This window comes from Zootoca vivipara, chromosome Z2 (assembly GCF_965207765.1).
Source record: "Zootoca vivipara chromosome Z2, rZooViv2.hap1.1, whole genome shotgun sequence".
NCBI classification, from domain to species: domain Eukaryota; kingdom Metazoa; phylum Chordata; class Lepidosauria; order Squamata; family Lacertidae; genus Zootoca; species Zootoca vivipara.
This window is the reverse complement of record NC_142585.1, coordinates 28,809,048-28,833,859: the sequence shown is the minus strand read 5'-3', so window position 1 is coordinate 28,833,859 and position 24,812 is coordinate 28,809,048. Positions and strand designations below refer to the sequence as shown.

The 24,812-nt window shown below is 45.6% G+C and overlaps 2 protein-coding genes across 8 annotated transcripts in view; one reads left to right on the top strand and one right to left on the bottom strand.

Annotated features, from left to right (window-relative positions):
• Nucleotides 1-10,393, bottom strand: part of LOC118084299 (uncharacterized) — a 57,132-nt gene extending 46,739 nt beyond the window's left edge. For 2 of the 7 annotated variants that reach the window (XM_088664672.1, XM_088664678.1), the window contains exon 1: nucleotides 7,205-7,314. Coding sequence is in view for 1 of the 7 variants with exons in the window: in XM_088664671.1 (XP_088520797.1) it covers nucleotides 10,242-10,293 (52 nt within the window). In the remaining 6 variants the exon portion in view is untranslated. Of the gene's footprint in view, nucleotides 1-7,193; nucleotides 7,315-10,236 lie in introns of those variants that run through there. The other 5 variants (XM_088664674.1, XM_088664671.1, XM_088664677.1 and 2 more) reach the window with 5 other exon arrangements.
• Nucleotides 10,394-12,364: 1,971 nt separating this feature from the next.
• ZDHHC15 (zDHHC palmitoyltransferase 15) overlaps nucleotides 12,365-24,812 on the top strand; it is a 30,845-nt gene continuing 18,397 nt past the window's right edge. Inside the window, exon 1 of the mRNA XM_035113548.3 lies at nucleotides 12,365-12,593. Coding sequence (XP_034969439.1) covers nucleotides 12,476-12,593 — 118 coding nt within the window. The 5' untranslated portion in view covers nucleotides 12,365-12,475. The remainder of the gene's footprint in view (nucleotides 12,594-24,812) is intronic.

Genomic DNA, 24,812 nt, shown 5'->3' with positions numbered 1-24,812 from the left:
CAGAGAATTGTCCTTTCTCTCCTCCCCAACCACCCTTCCTGCTGCTTCTGCATCACTGACCTGTTGGAGCAAAATGGGAGGCAGGGGACCAAAAACCTGCCAATCCCCAAAGAAAAACAGTCTTAGCACAGAAAGCTTTGCATATTAAAAACTCTCTTAAACCACAGTACCATTATGACCACAGAAATAGCATGGAGTTTGCTTCCTCTGCCCTGGTGCTGAACATATATACTTGGGATTCAGCACCTCTTTGTTGTAGGAGAACAGGGCCCCTCTGCAGCAGTGTGGGGAGGGCATTGGTGGGGCTGCAGGGATTGTGGAAGGTCACGCCTCTCCCACTGGGAGCCTCTGCTGCATCAGGGTCCCTTCCACAAACCGCTTCATGGCCTTTTGGCTAAGATCAAGTGTAGTATCTTCCACAAATGAGTCTGGACTCAAGCCTTTAACGCAGCACTTCCATGTGGGTTCTGTACACAGACGGCAATGCTCAAGTGCATGCCCTTCCTGTTGGGACACCCTTAAGAGTGATGTGCCTCCATTTTATATGGAGGCTTCTCTCCCACAAAGGGGATCATTTCGGGTGACAGTATATAATTCTCATATCCAGACTCTGTCTTCATAAAAGACTAAAGTAACTTATTTCTGAGCTGGTGGCTGTGTTCTCTGCCTCCTGCACTACTCTGGCTCTTGTTCTCCTACCTAGCTTGGAGGTGAGGTGGGTGGCAGAAAGGGTCACCCATTAGCCTGGAGACCACCATCACCTAACTTTTGCAAGTGGAAGGAATTCAGGGTGTCATCCAGACTGACCCCGCAAACCCACAACATCATGCATAGGTGCCGTGGTGACATGTGGCCTGCTTAGGTCTGCTTCCATCGCCTGCCACTCTATGGGTGGTCATTTGGGGGCTCCCAGGGCTGTGGAAGAGGAAGAAATGGAGGCAGTGAGAGATTTTACTTTCTTGGGCTCCTTGATCACTGCAGATGGTGACAGCAGTCACGAAATTAAAAGACGCCTGCTTCTTGGGAGAAAAGCAATGACAAACCTAGACAGCATCTTAAAAAGCAGTGGTATCACCTTGCCGACAAAGGTCCGTACCTGTATAGTTAAAGCTATGGTTTTCCCAGTAGTGATGTATGAAAGTGAGAGCTGGACAATAAGGAAGGCTGATCGCCGAAGAATTGATGCTTTTGAATTATGGTGCTGGAGGAGACTCTTGAGAGTCCCATGGACTGCAAGAAGATCAAACCTATCCATTCTGAAGGAAATCAGCCCTGAGTGCTCACTGGGAGGACAGATCCTGAAGCTGAGGCTCCAATACTTTGGCCACCTCATGAGAAGAGAAGACTCCCTGGAAAAGACCCTGATGTTGGGAAAGATGGAGGACACAAGGAGAAGGGGACGACAGAGGATGAGATGGTTGGGCAGTGTTCTCGAAGCTACGAACATGAGTTTGACCAAACTGTGGGAGGCAGTGGAAGACAGGAGTGCCTGGCGTGCTCTGGTCCATGGGGTCACGAAGAGTCGGACACGACTAAACGACTAAATAACAACAACAACAACAAGGGCTGTGGTCCAACCCAGCTGCAGCCTTGTCCAAACAGATGCCCCATTCGCCCCCTTGAAAGGCCAAGTGGAGGTAATTAATGCTCTTGAGAAACATACGACAAAACCACTGCAGAAGACTAAGACACCTTGGCAGTCCAAGGGGGATTTGGCTATTGAGTTACAAGATCCATCTCTTGCTTTGCCTTCCCCCCTTTTCACTTCTGTCAAAGATCTAACCAGTTCCTGCTTGCTCCCTCTCAACTCATATAACCATTGCACTTTGCAAAATCCAAGCTTCTTGGGGATACTTTGGCCAGAATATCTGCAGTTTGATATACAACTTTCAAGATAGGCTTCCATGAAAAGGACATTACAAGAAGCTGACCAGAAAAAAGCGAGTCACCCTGATATGTTAGTCTGGCCTTGACATTCTTGTTCAGATCAGAGCAAGCTGCAGCAATGAGGTGAACATGCTGTTCTTCTTCTTCTGGAGCCTCATATTTCTGGGGCGAAAACTCCTCTGGCTTACGTCCGTGAGAAACTATGCAAGCAATTAAAGTTTCTCACTAGCCCCCTGCACCAAAATAAAAATGTCACACTGCGAACATAATTGACATTCTGGTTGGGAACAGAGGCCGTAAGAGCCATAGAGGTAGAGGATCATTTAACAGACATGGTATCCAAAGAAAGGGGGTTGGGGAGGGAGGAGGAAAAGAAGAAACTCAGGTGCCAGTTTTTAAAATAACACTTATACAAACAAGCAGCTGGAATGGAAACACTAAGGGAGCCTAATAGAATTAGTGCTCTAGGACAGATGAGGGGACACTAAAGGCAACTAGTGTCTCAGTGGCATTGATGGAATAGTCCTGCTTTCATTCTCTCCAAGTATTACATTTCAGCAGAACCCAAGAAGTTGCTCTGGGGCACACAGCAAATGGGTGGGCTTTTTCCTCACTTTTCTCACCTGGTTGCTAGGTAGGAGTTGTTGTGGTTTTTGTTACATTCTATCACCTCACCCGAACGACCCAGGTGGGGTTACAATAATTAAATCAAAACATTAATTTTAATGCACAGTATTAGATAATATCAAAAATGGTTCAAAGCAAGATGGTAGGTTGGTTGGCATCTGTCTGTTTCAAGAAACAATGGAGTGCCCCTCTGGGGGTGAGGTTAGCAGCACCAAATTGACCCCCCTGTGTGCAAGCCAAGGCAGTGTGTATGGAGGTCCTGGGTTGCCCGGATGACAAGACCTCCCTCTCAGCCTCACTGATCTGCCCCAAAGCAAAGCAGAGCAACACATTTGGAACCATCTTGGCTGCAGAAGTTGCCAGAAATAGGCCTGCAAGGCGCCATCCAACCATCTTAGGGACTTCACTCCAGATTTGTGTAGGGTTTATTCCTAAACCATTATTTCTCCCAAAGATATCCTGCAAGACAGTGGAGGTTTAGGATAAGAGTTTTCCTTCCCCTAGATCAGGCATCCCCAAACTGCGGCCCTCCAGATGTTTTGGCCTACAACCCCATGATCCCTAGCTAACGGGACCAGTGGTTGGGGAAGATGGGAATTGTAGTCCAAAACATCTGGAGGGCCGAAGTTTGGGGATGCCTGCCCTAGATGGTCATCCTTCCCAGATTGTTGAGTCCAATCTACATCACACTTCCCTCTACAGCATGTGCAGGAACTGCCTTCTTGACCATTGGACCCACTATTACTCATGTCTGCTCAATCCACTGGAGCCTGTTTTCCCATGCAGGGGAAGTCCCTAACTCACCAAGGGTTTGAGACCCATCAGCTACCCTCACCCGGTTAAACTGACCACTTGAAGCCATTTCCCAGGGTGTGGCTACTGTTGAATACTGACAGCTTCTAGGAGCTACAGGTGAGAGCTGAGTGCAGGGTGGGGACCAAAGGTGGACAAACTACCCCAGAAGGAGCACAATGTGTCCCCCACCAGAGGTATCAGTACTAGCCTCCCCTAAGATCCCATATACCCAATTTACATTCACAGAAATAAGTGGTTCCTAGAAATACACACCCCAGGTGTCAAAAGCCAGGGTAGAGAGCATTCGCCAGAATCTGAATAATGATAGTGACAGGTGCTCTCTGTGGGAAGTGAATTCCACAACTCAATGGCCACCACAGAGAAGGCCACCCCCAAGTTTCTGAGGGTGGAGGAACTACCAAATGAGATCGCCTCTGGCAATCTCAGCACCCAAGAAGGCCTGTGGGGGAAGAGGCAGTCTTTGAGATATTTGATCTGCCTGATCGGTTGCTTTTTACATTACTTGTGGACAAGTCCTAATTCTGGGAGCTTTCAGATCTTGCCTAGCATGTGATAATTTCATACTCTCACTCACTGGATCATCACTTTGTTGTGGTGAGTGGGCTTGCATGTTCCTATGACCCTTGTGAGAGAAGCTGTCAGGAATCTCGTACTCCCAGCAGGGTCACCCAAGGCGGTAAGGTCAAAGGGGAGGAGCTAAACAAAGAACGATCCAATAAGTCCTCAATGGCAGAACAGGGGGATGATAACAAGTGGCATGTTATAATGGCTGTGAAGGCAGATGAAGCCTGCAGCAGATCAGAATCTACCAGTCATTGTGATACTCATGCCATCGGAATAGAGCCTTACTGCAAAGGCTGTGTTTTGGTCAGCACGCACTGATCTACACAGATAAAACAAATTCACACACTTGCCAAACACAAACCCAAAGAAGTCCCATTGTGATCTGCAAATGGTAATGGGGGCAGGACAGAGAAATCTGGAAGCCCCTAGTCATGAACCGGCACATGGGCAGTGGATACAGATTCAGTTGCTATGACTCAAGGAATGACAGCTATATCCATGACTGAGCAGCCCTATTTAGGATCCACTCTGCTCACCCCGAAAAGGGGGAGGGGCTAGAAAAGGTGCCCTAAACATAGTCTGCCTCCCTTTTTCCCTGACTGGATTACCGCGCCCAGTGGGGTCACCACCCAGTGGTCGTAAAAGACATTTGAACTTTGGAACATGAGATATACTGACTTTGTTGGATAACGAAGTATCCCAACTACAGATAATGAGTATCCCAAATACAGAACTGCCATCATTGCAAGAGAGCTGTGACATTTTAACATGGATATTGCAGTGTTTTAAGAAACTCAAAGAGCAGGAGAGGGACAACTGAAGGAAGAAAAAGGAGGCTACACATTCTTCTGGAAAGGAACAAGATAGATGAATACATGGAGTAGGCTTTGCTATCAAAAAACAATATTGTGAAGCTCTTGTCAGAAGACCCTACCAGCATTAATGAGCAACTTTCAACCCTTTGAATAAAACTTACCAAAAACCAACAGGCTACTATTCTCAGTGCTTATGCACCAACACTGGGTGCCAATGAAGACATTAAAGAATTTTTTTGCTTTCAGCTGGATGCCATCCTAACAGAGATGTCTAAGGAGGATAAAATTGTCCTCCTGAGTGATTTTAATGCAAGAGATGGGCGAGATTTCGATCTTTGGCTGGGACTGTTGGGAAAGAAGGAATTGGCAACAGCAACCAGAACAGAATCTTACTTTTGACTATATGTGTAGCACACAACCTTGTTATTACCAACACACTTTTTGACAAAAATAAATAAATTTAAAACATCATGGAGGCACCCTAGGTCGAACCACTGGCACCTCTTAGACTATGTAATTGTCCAAGCTGAAGACTGCCATGATGTGCTCCTTACCATAGAATCATAGAATCGTAGAGTTGGAAGAGACCACAAGGGCCATCCAGTCCAACCCCCTGCCGAGCAGGAAACACCATCAAAGAATTCTTGACATATGCCTGTCAAGCCTCTGCTAAAAGACCTCCAAAGAAGGAGACTCCACCACACTCCTTGGTAGCAAATTCCACTGCCGAACAGCTCTTACTGTCAGGAAGTTCTTCCTAATGTTTAGATGCAATCTTCTTTCTTGTGGTTTGAATCCATTGCTCCGTGTCCGTTTCTCTAGAGCAGCAGAAAACAACCTTTCTCCCTCCTCTATATGGCATCATTTAATATATTTGAACATGGCTATCATATCACCCCTTAACCTTCTCTTCTCCAGGCTAAACATACCCAGCTCCCTAAGCCGTTCCTCATAAGGCATCGTTTCCAGGCCTTTGACCATTCTCGTTGCCCTCTTCTGGACACGTTCCAGCTTGTCAATACTGTATCCTTCTTGAACTGTGGTGCCCAGAACTGGACACAGTACTCCAGGTGAGGTCTGACCAGAGCAGAATACAGTGGTACTATTACTTCCCTTGATCTAGATGCTATACTCCTATTGATGCAGCCCAGAATTGCATTGGCTTTTTTAGCTACTGCATCACACTGCTGACTCATGTCAAGTTTGTGGTCTACCAAGACTCCTAGATCCTTTTCACATGTACTGCTCTCAAGCCAGGTGTCACCCATCCTGTATTTGTGCCTTTCATATTTTTTTTTTTTGCCCAAGTGTAGTACTTTACATTTCTCCTTGTTAAAATTCATCTTGTTTGCTTTGGCCCACTTGTCTAATCTGTTAAGGTCATTCTGAAGTGTGATCCTGTCCTCTGGGGTGTTAGCCACCCCTCCCAATTTGGTGTCATCTGCAAACTTGCTCAGGATGCCCTCAAGCCCATCATCCAAGTCATTGATAAAGATGTTGAACAAGACTGGGCCCAAGACAGAACCCTGTGGCACCCCACTAGTCACTACTCTCCAGGATGAGGAGGAGCCATTGATGAGCACCCTTTGGGTTCGGTCAGTAAGCCAGTTACAAATCCACTGAATGGTAGCATTGTCTAGCCTGCATTTTACCAGCTTCTTTACAAGAATATCATGGGGCACCTTGTCAAAGGCCTTGCTGAAATCAAGATAGTCTACATCCACAGCGTTCCCTTCATCTACCAGGCTTGTAATTCTGTCAAAAAATGAGATCAGATTAGTCTGACATGTCTTTTTTTTCCAGAAACCCATGCTGACTTTTAGTGATCACAGCATTCCTTTCTAGGTGCTCACATACCAGAGCTATGACAAGTTCCGACGACTGCTGGACAGATCACCAATTAATACAGCCCACAATGGCTATCAAGATTATACCTCAACGCAGGCTTCAAGGAAGGAAACAAGGCACAAAATGAACACTCAAGCCCTTCAAGATCCCATTAAGTGGGATTGCTTCTAAATGGCCCTTAAGGACCACCTGCTTTCGGAGTTCCCTGATAACCTTGAGGAACACTTGACCAAGCTAAAAACATCCATTATATACCAAACCAAGAAACACCACGACTGGTTTGATGAGAATGACAGTGAGGTTGAACACATTGTTGACAAGAAAAGGAAGGCCTTTCAGATCTGGCAAAGAGATAGAAACTGCACAGCTAAGAAAAAAACTATGCCAACGCTAAGGCTGAGGTTCACAGAAAAACCAGAAAACTAAATAACACCTGGTAGATAAAAAAAAAGCTCAAGAGAACCAGCACTTAGCTGACACTCATGATGCAGAAAGTTTCTTTAAAGCCACAAAGACGATCTATGGGCCAATAAATCATGGCATGTGCCCCCTAAGCTCAACGGACAGTACCACACATCTAAAAGATTAAGAAGCTATTGCACTGCTCTGGAAAGAACATTACCAGCATCTCCTTACCCGCAACTCACCCGTAGCTACTGAGATCCTCTCACAAATTCTGCAAAACCAAATTAGAGATGAGCTTGCAGTATCTCCAAATCTGGGAGAGTTGTGTACAGCTACTAACCAAATGAAAAACAACGAAGCCAGCGGACCTGATGGGATACCTGCCAAAGTCTTCAAAGTGGGCGGAATTGAACTTACACAACTTCACAAGCTCATCAAAAAAACTCTGAGAGAGGAGATCCTAGCAGACTTTAGGAATGCCAAAATTACCAATCTCTGTTAAAAAGATGATAGAATGGATTCCAGAAGCTATTGAGGCATCTCTTTATTAGCTGCGGCTGACAAGGATCTTAGCACTGTCTCCTAACAATATCCAGGGCTGTCCTTCCTGAATCCCAAAATGGTTTTCGACCTTCTAGGGCAGGCATCCCCAAACTGCGGCCCTCCAGATGTTTTGGCCTACAACTCCCATGATCCATACCTAACAGGACCAGTGGTCAGGGATGATGGGAATTGTAGTCCAAAACATCTGGAGGGCCAAAGTTTGGGGATGCCTGTTCTAGGGGGTCAGTGGACATGATTTTCACCTCTTGACAGCTTCAAGAAAAATGCAGAGCAAAACCAGCCCCTGTACAGTGGTACCTCTGGTTAAGAACTTAATTCGTTCCGGAGGTCCGTTCTTAACCTGAAACTGTTCTTAACCTGAGGTACCTCTTTAGCTAATAGGGCCTCTGGCTGCCGCTGTGCCACCGCCACATGATTTCTTTTCTCATCCTGAAGTAAAGTTCTTAACCTGAGGTACTACTTCTGGGTTAGCTGAGTCTTTAACCTGAAGCGTTTGTAACCCAAGGTACCAAGGTATTGACCTGACTAAGGCCTTTGACACTGTAAATTGTAATGCCCTGTGGACTGTCCTTTTGAAAATGGGCTGCCCAGATAAATTTGTGAACATCATTCGGCTCCTCTATGATAATATGACAGCAACAATTGCAGTTAACAATGGCTCTCAAAGTGGGAGAGTGGAATCAGGTGTTAAACAGGGTTGCGTTATTGCCCCAACTCTATTTATTATTTTCATTTCCATGATTCTATACTTTGTCGAAGGGAAACTCCTCACCGGAGTAGAAATCATATATCGAAATATGGAAAGCTCTTTAATCTGAATAGGCTGAAACCAGAGTAAGGTTACCATAACTTCTGTCATAGATCTTCAATATGCTGATGACAATTTAGTGTGTGCACACTTAAGAGGATGACCTCCAAACCATCCTAAATATCTTTGCAGAAGCTTATGAAAAGCTTGGCCTATTGCTCAACATCCCAAAAACCAAAGTGCTGCACCAAAAGGCAAAAAACCAGCCCCTCTACAGCGCCACAAATCCAACTCAATGGCGTAATGTTGGAAAGTGTTGATTACTTCTCCTACCTGAGCAGTTATCTTTCCACAAGGGCTGACATTGATGCTGACATCCAGCATCGCCTGAGCTCTGCGAGTGCGGCTTTCTCCCGATTGAATTGCGGAGTGTTTGAGGACTGGGACATTCACAGGGAAACCAAAATGCTTGTTTACAAAGCTATTGTATTACCAACCTTATTGTATGCTTGTGAAACATGGACCACTTATAAACATAATCTCCAACTCCTTAAAAGATTCCATCAACAGTATCTTGGAAATCTTTACACATCACTTGGGAAGACAGGCGAACTAATGCCAGTGTACAGAAAGAAGCAAAGATAACCAGTGTTGAAGCAATGATTCTTCAACATCAACTCTGTTGGACTGGTCACGTTGTTCAGATGCCTGATGATCATCTTCCAAAGCAACTACTCTATTCCGAACTTTAAAATGGAAAGCATAATGCTGGTGGTCAACCAAAGAGGTTAAAAGACTTTCTCAAGGAAAATCTTTAAAAATGTAATATAAGCATTGACAACTGGGAAACACTGGCCTGTGAGCGCTCCAGCTGGAGAACAACAGCCTTTGCCAAAGGTGTCATGGACTTTGAAGATGCTTGAACTCAGGATGAAAGAGAGAAAGAGAGAAATATACTAAGAGGAAGGCATGCTTGGCAAACCCTCACTGTGATCAACTACCGCCCAGAAACTTACGTCCCCACTGTGGAAGGATGTGTGGATCCAGAATCGGCCTCCACAGTTATTTGCGGACTCGCTGTTAAAACTGTGTTTATGGAAGACAATCTTACTCAACTACGAGCGATCGCCAAAGAAGAATTTCATATTCTAGAGAAGACAATGAGAGATTAGCAGCTTAGGTGGCAATCATATGTATACTTACCTGGGAGTAACCACCGCTGAACATAATGGGATTTCTGAATAGACTTGTATAGGGGTGTGGTGCTAATTTTAAATCAAAATAAATCCTTATTTTGTAGGCTCAGCCGCCCTCTTGTGGCGTGCTTGCAATATTGCCTTTGTTTCATTTTACTAGCAAAAATCACCTCTCCCTCAATAATTGCTGTAGACCAACTATCCAGTAGAGGCATATTTATGCACCCCTCCCCCTTTTATACATAGCAAGCACTTTTATGTGGGAACTAGCTTTTCTTTTGTGTAGATTTTAACATTTATGCAGCTGCATGCAAGTGAGAAAGAGAACCCCTTGAACGTCTGTCTGGCCCAGAGACTTAGTCCCAGGAACAAAGGTGACGACTGCAGTAATTTCTAAAACGGAACATTTTTAGAGCAGGTTTGGAAGCACTATTGCTACATTTAGCCCAAATGTATTGTTATGAGTTTTTTGGGGGGTGGGGAGGAATCAGTCTGAATGGTATCCTGGGTCCCTTCCAATTCTTGGGATCCTGTATCTGTCCGCTCATAATGTTTTTCTTACTACCATATTTTTCCATGTATAGCATGCCCCCATGTATAAGACAACCCCTATTTTTCAAACCCCAAATTAAGAAATCAGTATTTGGGGGGGATTGCCCAGAGTTATTGAGGTTTTTTGGGGGGGAGGTCACCCTTCCGGTGTTGGGGAGGTCGCTGCCACCAATCGCTCAAAAACCCGCTCACTCGCTGCCAATTGCCCACCTACCTTACCTCTGCAAATTGCCTGCACACCCACCAGCCTTGCCGAAGCCGCCAATTGCATGCCCACACGCCTTGCTGTAGCTGCAAATTGCCTGCCCGCTCATCACAGTCACAGCCAATCGCTCACCCATTACCCTCCCATGCATTCACTATCCATGTATAAGACGACCCCCAATTTTTGCCTCTTTTTAAAAGAAAATTTAATACCATCGTCTTGTACATGTTTTTCTTCTACGTACAGTATTGAAAATATTTATGTGTCATCATACTAAATTTCTCTTGGCCACAGACAGGTGGCGCTGCAAACTGCAGCACTACGGCAGCTTTCAGAGAAATGCCAGGTAACTGCAGCAAGTTCTGAGGTGAGTGGCAGTGGCAGCAGGCAGCCCATGCAAGCCACAGAGTAAGAATTATGGCAGGCCAAGGCAGCTTTTCCGAACCTGAGGTCATGACAGGCCTACCCATGAGGCAAGGTAGCTCAGGCAGCAGGATTCACAAGGGCAAGATATTTGGCCTCCAAGGAATCCACCACCCACTGCTGTTGCCACAGTAGCACTGAAGGCTGCAACATGCTCCTTGAAGGCCATTTATTCTTTGACAGCCCTCCTACCCCATGTCACCTCTGGGGGTGGCCCCTTGGCGAGTAGGAGATGCTGATGGTCTCCTCCCACCCCTAGGGAGGAAATGGCAGGAGCTGCCCTCTGGGGTCTCCTGGGCTTGGCACCCACCCAGAGTGATTCAGAACAGGCTATTTTTCTGACTTCCGTCAGGGTGTCCAGTTGCGCCAGAAGCGGTTTTGTCATGCTGGCCATATGACCTGGGAAGCTGTCTGTGGACAAATGCCGGCTCCCTCAGCCTGAAAAGCAAGATGAGCACTGCACCCCATATTCGCCTTTGACTGGACTTAACGGTCCAGGGGTCCTTTACCTTTTACCTTACTTTCCTTCCCACAGCGGCCTTCAATTCCCACTTCAACCATCTTGAATCTTGATTTTATTCCCCCCCCCCCATTCCCAATGTAGATCTGCCCACTGGCGGAGGGAGAGGAGTGCAGGGTGAGCGCACCGCCCCCGGCAGCGCGATCCCGATGGGGTGCTATCATGGCTGCACCCCTGCCCACGCTGGGCACCACGCCCCCACAGGTAGCACGCCACGCCCCCAGGACACACACAATGTCCCCAGGACGCGCACCACGCCACGCCCCGGCCTGCTCTCCGCCCCCAGTGCTGGAGCATGAAGCTTCACCACTGGATCTGCCTCCCCCCCTTTTTTCTGGGGGGCAGGCATCACTTTGTGGTTTGCCTCAGGTGCCAAAATACCTTGGGCAAGCCCTGCCTGAGCTGTTGCATAATTGCTATCATGTGCTATTATCTCCTAACCTCAGGCAAGGCGTGATGCCTCTCTGCCCCCGTTTCCCAGTATGTTCGACCAGTATAGCAAGTAGTTTTCACTAGATGAAATCTGGAAAGGTTTGCCTGTCTTCCCATGCCTTGCGCTGTAAGGTAAAGGTAAAGGTAATTTCGCTTTCAGGCCGAGGGAGCCGGCGTTTGTCCACAGACAGCTTTCCGGGTCATGTAAGCAGAGTTCGTCCAATGGGTCACTGGAGCCACATGGTTTGCAGTTCCTGAAAAAGTCCTCACTAGATGGCGCTGCAGAACAGCTAGACAGCTGCAGTGCAAGCCCAGCCTCGCTCTTCACCCTTACCGCTGTCTCTGCCACCAAAGAGATAGAGAACTTAGAATGCTACAAGCAGCCCTTTGCTTCAGGTTTCCATTTCACCTCCAATTTAGGTGGGGGGGGACTGATCGACTCTATCCCTTATGTTCTTTGCGTTGGTGCCCCCTCTCCACAGGCCTGGCTTCAGGCTGAGGATGCCAAGGGCCCACATGGGCTTATTTGGCTGCAGCGTTTGGCTGCAGCGTCAGCATTAAGTGACAATCCCATTGACCTCTCGGCAGCTTTAATACCGCCGAGGGCCCCAAAGCCTCGCGAGGCCAGCCTACATGCTCGAGGCAGCCCCGCGAATGGCGCCTGGTGAGCAATAGGCGGCTTCGACGGGGAACCCCGAAGTGTGGCTCCGAAGTGTCGCCTCCTTCTTCTCCTGGACCCGCCCCACCCAGGCACTGCAGTCGAGTTCCGAGCGGGCTCCTTGCCCACCCCGCCCACCCCTGCCATCCAGCCTCGCTCAATGGACCGCCGATGTGCCTCCGCCGCCTCGCCAGGCCGGGGCAGGCGGGGAGAAGATGGCGCTGTCCAGGGGGCTGCGGTGCTGCCAGCGGGTCTTCGGCTGGGTTCCTGTCGCCATCATCACCCTGGTGGTGCTCTGGTCCTACTACGCCTACGTCTTCGAGCTCTGCTTGGGTGAGGCCGGGCGAGGAGCACAAGGGGCACGGATTCTCCCTGGGCGTCAAGCCCCTCTGGAAACAGGCGGGCTTCCTCATGAGTTGTAACCGGGAGGGAAAGGCAAGGGGAGATTGCGCAGATCCGGAGCGCACTTTGCCCCCGCCCACAGGGAGGCAGGTGGACTTCCTCATGGGTAAACGCCTTACCTGGGAGTGAGCCCCTCTGAACGCACCGGGGTTTCCCTCTGAGCAAAGGCAGGAAGGGGGCTGCGCGGATCCTGGGCGCACTTTGTCCCCCAGGGAGTAAGCCCCCTGGGGCACAGGTGGGCTTCCTCCCGGGTAAATGCGACCCCGCCGAGCTCTGCATCGCCTTCTGAAGGGGTGGCTGAAAACCTCCCTTCCCCCCACTTCCCATGTTCCTGGTGTGGGTTTTTCCCGATCTCCTTCTTCCCTGATGGGGAAAGGGAAACCACAATTTTTGGGTCCTCAGGTGCCGAAATGTCTTGGGCTGGCCCTGAGTCCTTATACTGCACTGTAAACCCTAACACAGGTTTCGTAGTCCAGCGTTGCCCCCTCAAGACAATGAGAGGGTTGTGAGCTCTCAGCAGGAGAGGTTGGGACAAGGGACTTCCTGGTTCTCAGTCTTCAGTGGGGAGAATTCAAACCTAACGCTTCTGTCTCTCTAGCCTGGCCTCTTGCTGCGATCCTGCCACCCTCTTGAGCCAGCCTTGATTGTGTTGCACAAAAACCTGGGGCAGTTGTAGCAGGGGGGATAGAGCCTGGTGTGAGGCAGGAGAACAAAGCAGCCTAGCTCTGCTAGAGAAGCTGTGGTGTTTCTGTATAAAAATAACAATGGACTTTCTATAGACATGATAATCATGACTTTTTTAAAAAAGAAACATTACCTTGGTTTGAAATGGTTGACATTATAATTATGATAATATGATGGGGATAATAATAAATCAGATTTGGAAATGGTTTGTCATTGGGAATGGGGTTAGCGGGGAGGGGAAACCAGCCTGCTTAGAGAGAGGCTTGTGTTGGAATTGGGTGAAAGCAAAGCTAGTGATTTGGTGCTAAATGGAGGAGAAATAACCGGTAAGCTTCAAGGCCAAGAATTTGACTCCAGGTCTCCCTGGGCAAAGTCCAGCACTGTGGCGCCTGGTGCATGTCTGCCTGCCACACCAGTTTAAAGTACAGAGCTAGTAGTCAGCAAGACTCCGGAGTGAGAGAAGGGAGAAGATATTGATGCTCATTCCCTCTCCTACCAACATGGTCTAATACAGCAGGGTTTTTTTACATTCTTAGGGTGGAAAGGATGATGTTTGGGAGGGTTGGTGCTCTTTTTGTGGTGAGGAGGGAAGGGGAAATTTATATATTTCCTCCCAAGATTATGCATATAGGATAGGAAGTAACATACAGAAATGATAGGAATGCACTGTAACGCAAAGCCTCCACCAGGGCTTTCTTGGTTGTGGGCATTCCCCTGTGGAAGAGCCTTCACAGAGAAGCCCACCAATGCCTCTTACCGTGTTCTTTTGGTTGGGTAAATTGGCACGATTGCTGTACTCTGATTTTACTGAATCTCATTATGATTTTATCACATTTTTGTCAGCCAGACAGGGGAGACATCAGATACATTTCAAAATAAATAAAACACAAGCCTTTTAAAGCAGGAGTAGTTTCACATGACCAGTCAAGGCAGCTTCTTAAGGCCCAAACTACTGCCAGTCACCTGTAGTTCTTTCCTGCACCAGCCCTTTTCCAAAAGCATTCAGACCAAATGCTGTCTTGAGCAAGGAGATGTGGGAGGCGGCTTTCACTTCTGGAGATCATGCTGCTTGGTATTACCCCCCCCCCCCAAGCATACATGTTTACTTGTAGAAGAAACTGTTTTTCCCCAGTCTAGTCCTCACAGCTCACACAGCTGCATGTGTTATTTTGTTGTTTATGTTGCTTTTCTAAGGAAGATAAAATTTGAGTAAATATATGTGCAACTGAGCATCAGGTATAGGTTGAGCCTCCCATCTTATTGAATCAGCTCACATTCCCTCCACTTGTGAATTATTGTTTAAGAATAAACAGATCAGCATTTTTTTTAGCACAGATTGTCCTTTAGTCTGTGTCAATTCATAAAATCAGTATATACATCACTGAGGACTTCTCCATGATGAAGCTGGCACATGCAGAGGGGAAATTCACATCTTTTTTCCCCTCTGGAGGCTAATAAAGCAGGCGGAAGTAAAAATTTAAATCATGATACTGTAGCTGATTTATCAAGAACAATACTGCTCTTTGATCTGCCTTGCTGGTAATACTTCCCACTGAAGTGTCTTCTTGGATACTTTTCTGAAGTGGGTGAGAAATAGGTGTGGCACATACCTTTCCAGAGCATTGTTGACTTGGTGAAGGTATGTGGATTTTGCAGGAGGGTGTGTGTGTGTGAGAGAGAGAGAGAGAGAGAGAGAGAGAGAGAGAGAGAGAGAGAGAGAGAGAACATCTCAAAGTGAGATGTTCCAGGTGCTTGCTTACCCAGGTTCTGTTTCCTTGGAATGAAGGTCAGCAAAGACTGTGGTGTCTTTCAGATACGTTTATTTACAGATGTATACAACCTGAGTATAGGACAGAGGGCCTCACAGCATCAACACCACAACAGATCTTGCTTCTCCACTAGTCGCAGCTTTGGACCCATGTCTCTGTGTCTCCTTCATAGCTGTCAAGTTCTCTCTTTTTTAAAGGGAAATTCCCTTATGCTGAATAGGCTTCCTCGGGAGAAAAGGGAAAACATGACAGCTATGGTCTCCTTCCAGCTCTGCCCTCAACACAATACTCTGGCTATTGTTCTCCTATCTAACTGTTAGGAGAGGAGGGTGGAGGAAAGGCCCCACCCATTACATTATTGTCTTACAGAGAAAGTTGTCTGGCCAACCTCCTCCATTAGATTCTAACCCTCACTGGATATTGTACCCCACAAATTGGAAGAGACTCGGTGCATCATCCAGACTGAGCTCCCCAAACCCACAACATAATTAAGAAGAGGTAAGCATACCAGTAGGTAATTATGGAAATTTTCTGAGCCTCTAGCAGAGTCTGCTTAGACATTGTCAAGATTTTCTCCACAGCTGTAAGAGCTAGCTAGCAGTCTTCTTTAACAGAGCATAGGGTTTTCTGAACTGGGGTGCATGCACAGATTTGGAACCATTTGGTCTGCTGTGAATCAAGACTTGGGCCAGTTAACCCTTGCGGGAACTAGTGATTACCGAGGATGTATAGCTGCAGCCCAAATCACCTGCCTGGCTTGTGAATAAAAAATGTGTGTGCTGTGATATTGTGCTGCTGTGAGTGTCCCCAACCCACCCCAGCTTCAGTTCTTAGGCTGCCATTTGCAAGGCTTAGAAACTAGAAGCACAGTAATGACTCTTGCCAGGGAGGGGAGGGGAGGGGTGGCAGCTTTTGGCAGCAGGCATACATCCTATTTGTTTACTAGTAATAATTTTCATTTGTGGTGTCGTGGAAATTTAGGGCTGCCTATAGGATAGCCTCCTTCAACCTGGTGCCCTCTAGATGCTTTGGATTACAAAACATAATACATAGCATGGTGTGCTTGCTGACTCTGTTGATGGAATCTTATTTCATGCAGTGCATAGTTAAACTATGGAACTCACTCTAATGTGTGTGTATGTGTGCGGCTACATGTCTGTTACTTTTGAGTGGATTTGATACCATGGATGGTATCGCGTAGAACCTAATGTCACAATTACCATGTGATAGCCTTTAAGTTACCTCAGGGCTCCCTGATTTTTTAAAAACATAAATGATTAAAATTTACAGTGAGACCTGCTTGGCGCTGACATTATTGTTTCTGCTGCTGCGTTAAAATGTTTCTGTGCACTCAGGCATTTTACAGTATGTGATGGGCTGTTTTTACTGATCCTTAGCTCTTGTTGTGTTTGGTTAATAGCATATTCTGCCAGTTTTGATCTTGTAATTTTTGAGGGAAGGGGTTGTTTTTAGTAAAATATGTGTTCATTCTTTGGCTTAAAGCTTTGTATATTGTATATGTTTTGTATTTCTGTGAGTTGCCTTGGGTTTTTTGTTTTTGTTTTTTTGAGAAAGGTAACTAAGAAATTTAAATGATCGTGACAATAAAACATTTGTGGAATTTGTCTCACGGAAGCGGAAGATCAGACGCTTTGCATTTTGGATGTGCCATCTACTTCTGTGCTATAGAGAGGCATTCTTCATTGTGAGATGGGGATATGGAAGTTACAGATAATTCACTCCTAGCAATGCTTTGTGGTTTTGCTTCACAGTTACTTAACACCTCCAGTAGACCTACACCTTCAACAATGTCTGTAGCTCTGATGCCATTGAAATTCCGATCCACATTAGTAAATTGCTGCTTACATTCTGCAGCCACCCCTTCCATCTGGGTGCCTTGCAGTTTGTAACTCTATCAAAGCAGGTCACTTTCAATCCCTGTAGCATGTCATCAGGCAGGGCTCCCATCTCCCATAGTCACACTTGTCTCACTCACTTTGCTTGCAGCTGCTTCATTTCATTAAATCAGTAATTAGAATAATAGATTCATAGAATTGTAGAGTTGGAAGGGACACTGAGGGGCATCTAGTCCAACCCCCTGCAATGCAGGAATCTCAACTAGATCATACATGAGAGATGGCCATCCAACCTCTGCTTAAAAACCTCAAAGGATGGAGAGTCCACCACCACCTCTCCTGGGAACCAATTCCACTGTCAAACAGCTCTTCCTTTCAGAAAGTTCCTTCTGGTGTTTAGTCAGAATCTCCTTTCTTGTCACTTGAAGCCATTGGTTCAGGTCCTACCCTCTGGAGCAAGAAAAAACAAGCTTGTGACAGCCCTTTAAATATTTGAAGATTGCTATTCTATCTTCTTCATTCTCTTTTCCAGGCTAAACATACCCATTTCCCTCAAATGCTCCTCATAAGGCTTCATTTCCAGACCCTTGATCATCCAGGTCACCCTGCTCTGCACACATTTCATCTTGCCAATATCCTTAAATGGTGGTGCCCAGAACTGGACCCAGGACCCCAGGTGTGGTCTGACCAAGACATAATACAGTGGTACCTCGACTTACGAAGGCGATCCGTTCCACGGCGCTCTTCGTAAGTCAAAACCTTCAAATGCCGAAGCGTCCATTTTGCGCATGTGCGAAGCGCGATTTTGCGCTTTGTGCATGCGCAGACCGCGTGCACCGCTTCTGTGCAGGTGCAGAACGCGCGCAGGGCGAAAATACTTCCAGGTTTGCCAACTTCATAAGTCAAAACCTTCGGAAGTCGAGGCATTCGGAGACAGGTACCCCGGATACAGTACCACTGTAGAGTGGTACTATTACTTTTCTTGATCAGGACACTATACTTCTGTTGATGCAGCCTAGAATAGCATTAAGTTTTTTTGCTGCTGCATCACACTGTTGACTCATAGAATCACAGAATCATAGAATTGTAGAGTTGGAAGGGACCCAGAGGATCATCTAGTCCAACCCCCTGCAATGCAGTAATATGCAGCTGTCCCATACATTAAGCTTCGGGTCTACTAAGACCCGAAGACGCTTTCACATATACTACTGGCAAGCCAGGTGTCACACATTTTATATTTGTGTAACTGCTTCTTCCTGCCTATGTGTAGAATCTGACATAAGTTCCTATTTAAATTCATAATGATATTTTGGACCCAGTTCTCCAATCTGTCACAGTCATATGGAATCCCGATTCTGTGTTCTGCATCATTAGCTGCATCTCCCAGTTTGGTGTCATCTGCAGATTTGATTAGCATTCTCTCAATACCTTCATCCAAGTCATTTATAAAGATGTTGACCAACAATGGGCCCAGGACAGAACCCAGCAGCACCCCACTTGTCGCTTTTTCCCAGGATGAGAAGGAACCACTAGTGAGCACTCTTTGGGTTTGGTCAGTTAACCAGCTACAAATCCACCTATGTTATCTCATTCAGTTCACATTTTGCCAGCTTTTCTGGAAGAATATCATGGGGGACTTTTAAAAAGCCTTACAGAAATCAGGATACACTGTGTTCACAGCATTTCCCTGATCCACCAGGCTTGTAACTCTGTCAAAAGAAAAAAGAGATGAGATTGGTCTGCCATGACTTGTTTATAAGAAACCCATTATTGAGCTTAGTAATCACAGCATCCTTTTCTAAATGCTTACAGACCAATTGTTTAATTATCTATACTAGGAGCTTTACTGGTATCAATCTTAAGATGACCAGTTGATAGTCACCTGCGTCTTTTTTCCTTTTTGAAGATGTAGGCAATATTTGCAGGGAGCTCACTTTTTCGCCATGAATTCTCAAAAATTATAGACAGAGGCTCTGAGATTACATCTGCAGACACCTTTAGTACCCTTAGGTGCAGCTCATCAGGTTATGCTGCTCCATCTGTTACTGGCATTGCTACTGGAGTATATTGTCAAAGAGCTGACCTTGCTGCTTCAGTAGCTGCTGCTGCTGCTGGTACTGGAGCATCAACCTGAACTGCTGCAGGAATGTTGCTGTTCCTCCATTTCCACTTAGGCAGACCTTGCTCACAGGACCTCTTCCAGGAAACATGAATCCCACTATTGACAGCAGTGTTGCATGCCACTCCGATCTCTAAGTGGTGCGAGATTTCAGGGGTTCCAAGCACTTACCCAGAATTCATGTTTCCTTTTGGAAATAAGACACAGTGAAGATTATGGTGTCTTTATGATATGTGGTTTATTTACACATACATACAACTTGAGCCTACAATGGAAGAGTTTGCAGCATTAACACCCCAAGAAGATACTGCTTCTCCCATAGCCACAGCCTTGGGATTCCAACAGAAATCAGACTTGGCACTTTTTCTCTGCCTTTCCAGCCTGCAGCTTTTGCATCAAGCTTCTACCTCACATTACTCAACTCTCAACTGTGGCCTATATCTTTCTAACTAACAGGCAGTTGAAGGTGGGAGGCCCACCCAGTGCCATTGGAAGCTGCTCGGGCACCCGGAGTGGCAAACATGACGCGCCCCTGGGGACGGGGCATTGCTATGTAGCGTGCATGCACAGCGTTGCTATGTACAACACATGCGTCACTACGTAGCGACGCTGCGCATGCGCGCTACATAGCAGGGTGCTGGTGCTGCCGCTGGTGCTGTCCCCCAAAACATGGAGCTGGGAGCAGCCTGCTCCCCCTGCTCCCACCTTGCTATGCCCCTGGGCCCACCCATTTGTACTCTGGCACAGAGCCACTCCCTTTGTTCCTTTAATGACCCATGCTTAGTGGGTCTCACATGCAGCCTACTTCCTCCCCTCCAAAAAAACATAAATGAATCTAAGTAGAAGATGAGAACGTGAAATTTCCTGTGGAGAAAAACACACGCAACTGATTAAAACCAGGATTTGGTTATTTTCTACTTGCAGATGGGTGCAGAATACAGCTTCTTCTGTAGTACAGGGTTGATTATTCGGCCAGTGAGGTGAGGTTATTCAGAGAGTTCATTTGTACTGTAAGTAAATAAATAAATCCTGAGTAGCTACACCCAATGTGAAAAGCAAACAAGGTGCATGCAGAGGCCTGACAGGTGTTTAAAGACACATCTTAAAATGTATACATCTGTACAAAGTAAAGTATTTATAGCAATTGATTCCTCTGCCTCCCACATCCCCAGTTTTTGTACAATTTAGTTTGCTCTGAATGTCACACATTTCTCTAGATTAGGGTAAATTATTTTAATTAAATTCCCTGAATTAATGGAACAGACCAGGATGATCTTGGCTCTTCTCCTGCCGCAGCAGTGTGTGATCTGTTTCAGACATGTCAACAGTGTGGGGTCCTCTCTGACTCATCCCCCTTTGTCTTCTGCTCCCTAGTAGACAGACAGGAGCTGGAAATCAATGTGGCGTCAATGTTCTCTATTCCAGGGGAAATATAGTATCACATTAATATTGCAACCCCTGCTGGAGAATTTGGATAAGAATCCAGGCTCCAGAGGGGCTTTGTTCGAGCGGCCAGCTTGCGGATGCTGCCACAGCATGAGAATGAGAGCGGGCGGATGTGTTGCCGGCTGGAGTATTATGCCATGTCAGGAAGGAGGGGAAAGAACAAGCATTCTCACTCAAGCCGACTTTTGGGGTTGATGGCGCCAAGGGACGTCGTGCTGGGAGAGTCAGCATGAGGCTCAGGAAGACTCTAATCAGCCCTCTAGTAAGGCAGGAGCTGCCTCAGCTGCCCAGATTTCTCAAAGGAAGGACAAAGCTTTCCTACGGCACACCCTGAGAGTGACCAAAATTAAAACGGCTTGGAAACATAGTTCTGCATCTGTTCTTGTTTTTGTTTTTTTAAGAAAACGAGGAAACTGTGTGAACTAAAACAGGTTTTTGATCATAGGAACACTGCACTTCCTCCTCACACCCACTTTATGGCAGGGCTCAGGCTTACACAGAAATAATTTAGGTTTGCCTGGAGACAGGAGCACCCATTTAATCTAGCTGCCAGCAATGTTTATACAGAGATAATGTAGAAGAGTGATGTTTTCCATATGGAGCAAGAGACATGTGCTGCAAGTACCTGAGCATAAGGACATCAGAAGAGCCCTCCTGGATCAGACCAAAGGCCCATCTAGTCCAGGATGCTGTTCTTGTGGTGGCCAATCAGGTTACCTGAGAATCTTGTAAGAGGGACCTTAGCACAACTCTCTCCACTTGCAGTTCCCAGGAACTGATATTCAGAGGCATATTACCTCCAATACTAAGGACATTACACGGCCATCACAACTATCAGCCACTGATAGCCTCAATCCCCATTGACCTGTCCAACCCCCTCTTAAAGTCATCTAAGTTGCTGTCCATCACTATGCCCTGTGGCAGTGAGTTCCACAGTTTAAGTATACACTATGTGAAGAAGCCCTTCCTTTTAGTCTCTCTGTAATCTTCTCAAATTCAGCTTTGTTGAATGACCCTTTATTCTAGTGTAATGCAAGAGGGACAAAAGCTTTTTCCTCTCTACTTTCTCCATACCATGCACCATTTTCTGTTCCTCCCCCCCCCAATTAGTTGCCTTTTCTGAACTGAGCCGCCAAATCCCTCTCCTCCAGCAGTTCAACAGGGTGCAAAAAAAGCCCTCTCCGCCAGGAACCCCATTTGACAACATAAGCTTGAAAAGCCATCAGGAATGGCATTTTAAAATGACATATAACCTGCTTGGACTTCCTGCCTGACCCTTGTAGCATCTTTTATTGAATCCTGCCATCTTTCATTAAGAGCTTTTGAGAAGTGCAACTCTGACCAACAGGGCCTAGAATTATTTCAGGGAAAGAATGAGTGTGCTTTAACGGTAAAGTTCATACGCAGTACTGTGTACTGTGCTTCAGTTATGAAAGCAACCCTAGGAGCAAAAGATGTGTGCAGCTATAACCTGAAAAGAAGGATCTGCACACTTCCAGTTGTGATTGCTGCTGTGTAAAGAGTGTGTTAAGAACTCATTCAGACATTTTTATGCATATATTCTAACATGGCATGAGAACATCCTTAAAGCACAGTATAACATCCATGCCAGATTCCGTGTTGGTTCCAAATTCTTTATCTGTGTGTTTGTGTAATCACAGAAAAGTACCTCCCTTGCTGACAGCGAAGTCTTAAGAGTATAAGTTTAAAACTAGAAGTCACAGACATCCAGTGAAGCTGAAGGTTTGGAGATTCAGGACAGATAAAATGAAGAACTTCTTCACACAACACATAGTTAAACTATAGAACTCGCTTCCACAGGAAGCAGTTTCCCACAGGCATTTTGGTTGGTTACTGTGAAACTGGACTAGGCTAGATGGGCTATTGGCTTGATCCAGCAGGCTTTTTTACGCTCTTAAGTTGACTGTGGTGGATGAATATTGCCTCTTTGTTCACAGTTCAGGGCAGTTATGGAAGGAAAACAAAACCAGCAGTTGTGTGTATGGCTCTGAGGGCAAGAATACATGTTGGTCTGGGACTGTATATGGGATCCTCATTCCCTGGTGAGTTGTTATAGTGGTAGCAGGTGTATGTGATTTGAATGGGAGAAGACACACATAAGGACAGGAGGCTCAGCAAAGAATCTTGTGACACCTAAAAGAATTGTGGTGGCATAAGTGTTAGTGAGCTTCAGTCCACCTCATCATATGCATGAAGTATTATCCTGAATTGCAGTTATGTATTTTTGCATGAACCCAGACTTCCAAGTGGTGAGAGACTCATGGGATTCCAGCACTAACCCAGAGATTGGTTTCCTTGGAATGAGTCAATGGAGACGGTGTTGTCTTTAGAATATATGGTTTTATTTACCCATATATGCCACCTGCACATAGGATGGAAGGGCTCACAGCATTAACAGCCCAACAGATCTTGCTTCCCCATTCTGGTCCCAGGGAGATTCTCAAGCTCATAATTTGAATCCAGCACAAAGCAGATATGTCTCTCTGTGTCCAGCTTGTTAGAATCAGCCAGATCTTACCCCCAAAACCTCTTGTTCTTCCACCTTACAAAGTGATGCTGCTTCCAACTAGGTGAGGGGGGTTAGCCTCATTTGTATCTGTGACAATGTGGCAGCCTCTTTCTAATGTAAATGCCAATACATAACTGGCTGAAAGGTTTGGCTGGTTTCCACTCATACAGCAGTACCTCGGTTTTTGAACATCTTGGAAGTCGAACGTTTCAGTTTCCCAACCCCGAAAACCTGGAAGTAAATGCTTCCATTTTCAAATGCGCCTCGGAAGTCAAGCGGCTTCTGCTGAGCTTTTTTCGATTTTCTCCATTGGCTTTGCAGCCAGCCCTTTGCACCTCGGTTTTTGAATGTTTCGGAAGTCAAACGGTCTTCCGGAATGGATTATGTACGAAAACCGAGATACCACTGTAGATTCTGCCATCACCTACACAGAAAACAGTCATCAAAAGCATATATATTCTGACACATATATTCTGGCATTTGTAAGCCAATTTGAGAGCAACCATTTCATCCTCTTTCCCAATTAACATATGTAGCATGATTTTTTTTAAAAAAATGTCCTTTCCAAAATGTATAATTTATTGCTGGAATGGCATACGAAAGATGAACAAGTGAAATCAGTAATGATAGATTGGGCTAAAGATGTAGGGCACAATATGATGGTGGATTGGGAGAGGTTGTAGAAGAAGGGAATTAAGTTTACAGCATGTAATGCATTGAAAGAAAATATGATGAAAATGATGTACAAATGGTATTTAATGCCTGTTAAGTTAGTTAAAATTTATCATACATGATAACATGATAACAAGTGCTCGAAATGTAAAGAGGTGGAAAGAACCTTTAACCGTATGTGTAAAAATCTTCTGGGAAAAGATTTATAATGGATTGAAAAAAGTGTTGAAAAACACATTTATTAAGAAACCAGAAGCCTTTTTACTTGGTATGGTTGGGGAAGAAATTCCCAAAAAGGATGTTACTTTCTTTTTGTATGCCACAACAGCAGTGAGAATATTAATAGCAAAATATTGGAAGAAACAAGAATTACCAACTATAGTAGAATGGCAAATGAAGATGATGGACTTTATGGAACTTGCTGAACTGACTGGGAGACTCTGGGAGGGAGGAAGAGACTGTGGAAGAAGATTGGAAGAAGTTTAAAGTTTATTTAGAAAATTTTTGTAGTTTTAAATATAAGGATCTCTTTGGAAGAAAAATTTAGGCTGTAGGATTAGAAATTGATGTTAGTATAAGAGGTAAGATGAACATATGTAAGTGTTAAGATGTTACAAAGTTATAGTAATGTTTAAGTTTTAGGAAATGTTTAATATTATGATCAATGAAACTGCTAAAGATGAATAGAAATGAAAATCAGATAGGGGGGACTTGGGGAAGCCCACATAACAATGGTTAATGAAATAGATGGAAAGACAGGATGTATTGTTTTTGTTTTGTTGTTGTGTTAGTATCTTCTGTTGTATTGTTTTACTGTTGTTTTTGTTGTTGTTGATATAAAATGAATAAAAATATTTTGGGTAGAATAAACATTGGGGGTGCTGGTACTGTGTACCCTTGAGTACCCACAGAAAAGCCACTGTAAAGGGTTTAATTCACATCCTTATTTGCAACGCTCCAATTCAGAAAGAAGCAAGAACCATCACTAGTTCACCTGTCACAGTAAATCCCCTCTCAGTTCAAGCATTATTTTTGCAAGAATGGAATTATAAAGGCAGGTTTTACTGGAGTGTT